This window comes from Macrobrachium rosenbergii, chromosome 16 (genome assembly GCF_040412425.1).
Source record: "Macrobrachium rosenbergii isolate ZJJX-2024 chromosome 16, ASM4041242v1, whole genome shotgun sequence".
NCBI classification, from domain to species: domain Eukaryota; kingdom Metazoa; phylum Arthropoda; class Malacostraca; order Decapoda; family Palaemonidae; genus Macrobrachium; species Macrobrachium rosenbergii.
Genome location: NC_089756.1, coordinates 55,622,018 through 55,630,141, shown reverse-complemented (window position 1 = coordinate 55,630,141; position 8,124 = coordinate 55,622,018). Strand labels below are relative to the sequence as shown.

Below are 8,124 nucleotides of genomic sequence, written 5' to 3'. Positions count from 1 at the left end.
GAAGACGCTCTGCAACCAGTATGAATTATTTCTCATGAGGTCAGCCGTGCCCAGGAGAGAATGAAGATTTATTCTCTGTCTTATCTGCCGCAGACATCAAAACTGTCCGAGACCCTCTTCTACTCCGCCCAACAAAAGTCTTTAACAACAAAGGTCACTCATTTGGTTCTCATAAGTGTTCCCGGAATAATAAGGTCTATTCACGACGACAATACCTGGCTAATGAATAAAAACAAACACGCAAACAGGAACGATCGCAGTACATCACGGTGAATGAGATATCTCTTAAAATAAATCGTAGCGAACAGCACAAAAAAATGCGAAGCCTTGAAAAGGCGAACACTGGTGGCAACAATCACAGAAAATAATACATATCAAAATAATAAATAAATTCTTCAATTACATCCTATTTCCTCACTGAATGGGTCGATATCGTACTCGGCTAGCACTCTCCTAGGCCCGCGTTCGATTCTCCGGCCGGCCAATGAAGAATTAGAGGAATTTATTTCTGGTGATAGAAATTCATTTCTCGTTATAAGGTGGTTCGGATTCCATAATAAGCTGTAGGTCCCGTTGCTAGGTAACCAATTGGTTCTTAGCCACGTAAAATAAGTCTAATCCTTCGGGCCAGGCCTAGGAGAGCTGTTAATCAGCTCAGTGGTCTGGTTAAACTAAGGTATACTTAACTTTTCAATCACATCCACATGAGCATGGAGTCCGTCGTCCCTTCTGAGAAGCAAGTTCCTATATGAGTTCATCACTGACTTTTAAAATGTTTGTTTGCGGCTTTGCGGACGTGACTTGTTTGAAAACCCTAATTGAAAAGAAAACGGGCATTGGATGGGACAAGTGCAGCTTTATATATGGGCCACTGGCCTGCAGCATTATGGCCTGGTTGGTAATGAGTCAAAGGTGACTATTTTTTGCACGAGAGAGAGAGAGAGAGTCCGAGTCTCGCTTGATCACACAGTCTTACTTAAAATATACTGTTCTAGTTCATACTGATGGATAAAGCAGAGGAAACTGTTATGGCTAAATTTAGACCGGTCAAAACAGGGCCTTGTCAGTCACACACGAGTAGCTTATTCTGGAAAAGTGTGATTTATGAGGTAAGATAATTAGGTACACTGTTGATTATCTTTATGCCACTAACCAGAAAAAGAAAAGACAAACATGAGTTACGAAAAGGGTATCACAACAACGCCAAATTGGAGAAGTAAATAAATTACAAAGTATAATTTTTCTTAGTGGGAGAACTCACACATTAAATAGAATTAAACAACAGACCTTTCCCACCTCCCTCATTCTGGCAACAAAAAACAAAGTCAATGTCCTCTCTTTCGTTCTATCTGCATAAATACATACACACACACACACACACACACATAAACGCATACACATACATACATAAAAAAAAAAAAAAATATATATATATATATATATATATATATATATATATATATATATATATATATATATATATATACATATATATATATATATATATATATATATATATATATATATATATATATATATATATATATATATATATTGACCTTTTTCCTTTTGTTTTAGTACATTAATAAAATAATATTTTTTGTGTATTTTGTATGAAGCCACTTGGGCAGAGTTTCTTAAGGACTTTGTTTATCCTCCTCACCAGCCCTTTGATTTTTAACAAGCAATCACAATTTTGTTTTTCTTTTCAAGTGACGTCGCTTTATTCCCTCCTCTCGAGAGGTTTCGTCTTGTCCCATGGAGATGACTGAGGGAGTCTGCTTCTGAACCGTTGATGGAGGTTGCTGCGGTTGCCTGCTTGATTGGATTACCTATTGCAGTTGTTACCTGCTATTCCCACTGCTTGAATTCCCGAAAGGACTTCTATAAACTTAAGGAGTGATACATCCTGTGGGATTTGCTCCACTAATATTGGAGTTTTGGCATTCCAGCATTTGCCTCGGGTTCAGTTACACTGCCAGGGGGTACTCTCTGTTAGACGGTAAGGTATGTGATATTGCCTTAGCTGGGAGTGGAATTACGTATTCTGGCATCATCACTGCTTGTTGGGACCCAACATGAGCCCTACCTATCCGAGATAGTTTGGATGTGTGACTTGAGAGAAAGGATTAATGTCTTGAGGAGTTTTCAGCTTAAAAATAATGACTCCATTTATTATATTTAAGTTAGAGTGCAATGGTTAGGATATTCCTTTGCTTTGGTTGCTCCTCTCCTACTTTCTGGACCCCCTTTTCAGTAAGTGTGTTTATTTTTATATATATATATATATATATATATATATATATATATATATATATATATATATATATATATATATATATAAGGATATTTGTTTTTATGTAAATATTAGAGGTTCAGGTATCTGCCAATTCTACGAGGCTGACAGAATGGCAGGAACTTACTGGACAAGGCATGTCGTAAACACGACTATTATTGCACGTTTTACTGAAATGCACGTATGGGCCACAGTATGCATTGTCATGTTTCGTCTTATTACTTGTTTGAGTAGTTTGTTGTAAGTTTGAAGTCCTTAAGCCCAAGCACGTAAAAGTAAATTAACCCAGTTAGCAACCACCTGGACAGGGAAGTGAGACTGTCACGCGATAGTCTCGCCCTTGTCGTTCCAGGAATCCCATTCACGGCAGATGTGCGGGTTGGGCTCCTAAAGGTTTGTGTAAAATTAGCAACTGTGAGTGCTCCTATGTGACTGTAGTGAGAATGACTGGGTAAGAGTAACTGTTTAGGTGTTTGTGTACTGCAGTGGCATTGTGTTAGTTGTGGTTAGGTTCCAGTGATTTCTTTGAGGTTGAGGGCAGCTGTGTAGCCCACGTGTTTCATGTCACAGGTGAGGAGGTTGTAAGTTCATTAGTACGTTTTTTGAGAGTTTGTGTTATTGTTATGTAAGGGTGATGGTAGAGATGGTTTTGTTTTTGTAAATAAATTGAAAAAACCTGATACATGACTCGTTTATCCTTGCATGGGGACAAAGTCACTTTCGTCGTTCGTGGGTTGATCGTGCAGTCTATCGGCACAATGAATACAGTGACATCTGTCGAGGAAATTCCCAACATTTTAGTGGTCCTTTGAACCGGATCAAGCCAAGTGCTAGTCCCCCATGGGAGGTTGGGTGAGGCATGGTATTCAGAGTTTTGGTGGTAGGGCACTCACAGTTGTCAGCCCATTTGCCTGAGAATGAGGGCGTAGAAATTGAAATTTACCGTAGGCCTGGGGGCCTGATAGCTAGCCTAAAATCTAGCGAGCTTACCTTCTGGAAAAGGAGGTATAATTTAGCTGTTGTGTACCTCAGGGGGAATGACTTAGCTAGGGAATCTGCAGATACCATCTGGAATAGACTCAAGGCGTTCACTGAAAGAGTCAGATCGATCACTACAACTGTGGCCATTGGTAATGCCGAAGAATGGCTATATAGTGAAATGAACTGTTTTTGTATAAATCCATCTGAGTATGACGCCCAAGTAAAGACTCTGAACACTAGAATCCGCTGGTATTGCACACGTAGAAAACATTATGATGTATGCCACATTCCAATGAATTCCACAGGTTATCGAGCCAGACGAACGTGAGACCACGTGCACTTTGATATGCATATCAAGAGGCATATCCTTGAACCGAATAATGAGACTCATCTGAGGCGAGCGAGTACGCCAGAGTTAACTAGGAGGACAGGGGGCTGTGTATTGCTTTTAACTGTTTGGTGAGAGTAACATAACGTAACTTAGGCTGGCGTCATTTCCTTCTAACCCCTTTGAATTTTTTGCCAAGTACACTCCTTTTTTCACTTACAGATTAAGTTAACATAAATAAGTAGTCACCTTCCCACACATTCACAAAATGGCAGCCAGCAACGAAGCCCAAATGGAAGCCATCTTGGTCCTCCTAGATGACAATCTGGTACTTGCTCAGGGGACACTCCTCGAGTCACATCATGTCACTGTGTATCAGAACTTGTTGAACAGAATTCAAGCTGATGAACAGCAATTGAGAACTTTGTACACATCTAATACGAGCAAATTAGTAACATTAACGCATGATCAAGTGCGGCAGTCATTCAATCAAGCAGCGAGAACGACCACACTACTTATGAGTCGAACTGGGACTCATACACCCTCACACTGACCCACAATCCGATTGGCTAAATTGAAGGAATTGTCTCTGTCCATGTTCAAGGGAGAGAAGAGCGAGTTCAGTAACTTCCAAAAATTATTTGACCTACATGTCCATAATCGCACGGACATTGACGACGTTGCGAAGTTCACATATCTATTGGGATCCCTGGACGGTAAGCCACTTAGAGTGGTGCAATCTCTAAGTATAAAGGCAGGAAATTACGAAGTAGTGCAGGAGTTGCTGAAAAAAATATTATGGGAACGACCACCAGACCTTGGTAATCTTGCATCGATGGTCAGGTGATCTTTTTGTGCCAAAATGTAATTGTAAGGAATTAAAAGCCTTCCATATTGAATTGGCCATACTGATTGAGCAAATCAAGAGATTGAGTGGGTCTGCATTAGACCAAGGAATGCTACTGAGCCTAATTTGTCAAAAATTGTCTCAGGGGCAAGTTTACCAGAAAGTCGTTGTGTACTTGCGAAAGTGTGATTTTGATATAAATGAATTCTTCACTGCACTTGATTTCCTTATTCGTAGCATGGAAGATGATGCTCCTCAAAGGGTGGAAAATCTAGATAACAAAAGTCAGAATCCCGTGTTAGACTCAAAAGCTTCACATAACAAAGTATGCCAATTTTGTAATGGAAATCATTCACCCTCTAATTGTACCAAGTATCCGAACGCCGCTGCAAAGAAACGACTACTAGTCATATCGCAACATTGTTTTAATTGTTTCGCTAAAGGCCATAGCAGTAAGACTTGTAGTGGTAAAGTAAATTGTAAATTGCGTAATGCCAGACACCACAGTCTCATTTGTGAAGGTCAAAGTAGTGATACAAGACATGGCACAAGTTCATCCAACCAACCTACCACCAGACAGTTGCCACCTTATGTATTGTCACAACCAGTAACTAATCAAGGGCAAGAACTACCGGGGAATAGAGCTAACGTAAATTCGAGACACCCAGTCAAGTAAAAAAATGAGAAACCATGTGTAAATACCAAAACTGTAAGGAATCAGCCTTCAGTCGAGTTGTCACCAACCTTGTTGCCTACCATTACAGCAACTTTGTACTCAAAAGAGGTACCTCACACAGCGTGCATGTTTTTAGATACTGGCAGTCAACACAGCTTTATTTCTAGTTGGCTGGCACGCAAATCAAAGTTACCTGTCATCAAGCGCGTGGCACTGAACATTGCACCATTTGGGTCTCAAGTAGTAAAGGGAGAGTCTGATGTAGTCGCGTGTCGTATTCATCTGGGAAAGAGGGTGGTCCACACAAAGTTAGTAGTACAAGATAACGTGAACACTCCAATCCACAACATCAAACTCGTCAACGTAAAGAATTATCTGCAAGAGAAGGGATGGGAAATGGCTGATGTTGAAATTAAAGGGGATGTGTTGAAGAATGTAAACTTGTTGACTGGGGCAGATTATTTTAATTACTTTGTAATTGGTATGGATAAAATTGATGGGGTGAGTGTTTTTGTCACACATATTGGGATCACGCCTTATGGGAGGGTACCTAAGTGAGCGCTGCAGGGAGTTAACATAGCTAAAGTTTGTACCTTGAGGATATGTAGAATAGTAGAATCAGAACCTGATGTGGACATCTGGTGGAGGTTGGAAACAACAGGAATTGCGCGACATGAAAAGTTTACAATCTCAGAACATGCTGCCGTTGACAAAGTTACCAAAGGTATACAGAAAACCGAGCAAGATTACCAAGTTTGTCTACCTTCTGCAGGTCAGACAGACCAAGTAACAACTATAACATAGCCCTCGTCCAACTGCATTCGTTAGAGCGATATTTCGCAAAAGACGAGAATTACCAAAGGGATTATGAAAAAGTCCTTCAGACTTACTTAGAAGCTGACTTCATAGAGGAAGTCCAGAGCCCAAAGGTAGAGGGCTATTATCTCCCCCATTTTGGAGTTAAAAAGGAAAGTCTTACCACACCTCTAAGCATAGTTTTCAACGCCTCCTCCAAGGCTAAGGGTGAACTTTCGCTTAACGATTGTTTGTATTCAGGGCCAAACATGGTCGAGCTATTGTACAATTTGTTGATTCGTTTCAGAGAGAACCCATACGCTCTCACCTCAGATATCTCCAAAGCCTTTCACCGAGCAATCTTTGACCCTCGAGATATAATATATGCACGTTTTTTGTGGAAAAAAGTAAATGGACAGATTGTAACATATGAATTCAAAGTAGTTGCTTTTGGGGTCATGAGGAGTCCTTATCTACTGCAACAGGTACTTAGAACCCATTTAGAAGAGAGGGGAAGGGAAGAATTAATTAGATCCTTTTACGTAGACAATTTTTTGGGTACCTATACAACCTTGGAGGAGATGGAGAAGAACTATGCCAAAGTGAAAACCTCGCTAGAAGAAGCTAACATGCCACTGACTGGGTGGGCAAGTAACACTGCAGAATTCAATAGATGGATTGGACAGAAAGAGCCAGAACAGATATTCATTCTAGGGATGCAGTGGGATAGAGGGGAAGATTTGTTAAGTCTAAAACCTTGCAGGGGATTAGAGTTGGGAGGGAAGCAGTAGCTCACAAAACGTTGGGAACTGTCCTTGCTAATGTCTAATTTTGATCCTCTGGGGTTGGTTAGTCCTGTGTTTGTAATGGGTAAGATGTTTTTGCAAGATTTGTGGGAAGAGAAAGTAGGTTGGGATGACGTATTGAGTAAAAGCAACCAAGAAAAAGCTAAGAAGATATTGGAACAGTTCAGATTGATTCGTGAGCTAAAGTTTAAATGGGGAGTCAAAGTGGGGAATTGCGAGCTGCATGTGTTTACTGATGACTCTAGCCAGGCGTATGGAGCCGTAGCATACTTACGAAGGGAAGAAGGGGAACGTAACGTCTTGGCGTCTAAAATGAGGGTGACTCCTAAGAAGCAGGCTAAATTAACAATTCCCAAACTAGAATTGCTAGCCTTAACTTTGGTGTTCAGGTTAGGCAAGCATTTAAGCAGACTGTTAGACATTCAGAATGTAACTGTGTGGACAGACAGCAAAGTTGCCATGGCCTGGGTAGACAGCAGGAAGGGAAATAAGAATACGTTAATTTCGAATAGGGTTGGGGAGATTAACTCTATTCAGCAGGAGTGTGGAGTTGGTCTCCAGTATGTCCCCACCAACTGCAACCCAGCGGACATTTTGACCTGGGGAGAGCTCTGAGGAACTGGACAGAGTCGCCTTTGGAAGGAAGGCCCTGACTATCTATGCCAGCCTGAAGAACTAGTGCCACCTGTAAGCAAAGCTGCTGTAACTGACCTAAGCAACATCTCCATAACTGCCACCCTTAGAGAATTGCGTGAAGAAGGAAGACTGTCCGAACCTGCTGAACTCTGGAACCTAGAGGGAAGTAGGGTGGATTTCATGTATATGATGAGAGTAATGCAATACGTATTAAAGTTCATGCATAGTAGCGCTGATCCATTTTTGAAATTAGTTTACCTTGAGCAAAGGCACCATTTCCCAACCGTGTGTGATTGCTTGGAAAATAGTGTGCGTGTGCCTAAACACATTGATAATTTCATTTGTCAGCTGAATTTAACTTTGAGAGAAGGTATCAATCATTCTAGTAATCGACTGTTGAACAATGAGCCATGTAAAAGCCAGCTGGTGTCATTGCCCCATAAAGGAAGACTAGCTGTGCTGTATCTAGAGCACCTTCACGTAACACACATGTACTGTGGTGTAAATATACTAATGACCCTTTACCGGCAAGAATGTTGGACTCCAAGTTTGAGATCATTGGCCAAGGACGTAGAAGGAAGGTGCAGAGCTTGTAATATCGCCTTCAAGCCTCTTCTACGATGACCGCCGCCTCCTCCACTCCAAGCCGACTGAGTTCGACTACTTCACCCATTTGACAAAGTGGGAGTAGACCACATGGGTCCATTGAAGGTTACAGTTGGGGTAGGACACCTCCTAATCATCACCCGTCTGGCCCGT

General features: G+C 41.2%; 1 protein-coding gene across 1 annotated transcript; it reads left to right on the top strand.

The window, feature by feature from the left end:
• Window positions 1-6,798: 6,798 nt before the first annotated feature.
• On the top strand, window positions 6,799-7,344 carry LOC136846959 (uncharacterized). The gene has a single exon (XM_067118213.1). The coding sequence runs from the start codon at window positions 6,799-6,801 to the stop codon at window positions 7,342-7,344; it is 546 nt and encodes a 181-aa protein (XP_066974314.1).
• The last annotated feature ends 780 nt before the right edge of the window (window positions 7,345-8,124 follow it).

Bases quoted from the DNA above. Each gene is read 5' to 3' on its own strand.
- LOC136846959 (XM_067118213.1), top strand. From the start codon at position 6,799: ATGTTTTTGCAAGATTTGTGGGAAGAGAAAGTAGGTTGGGATGACGTA.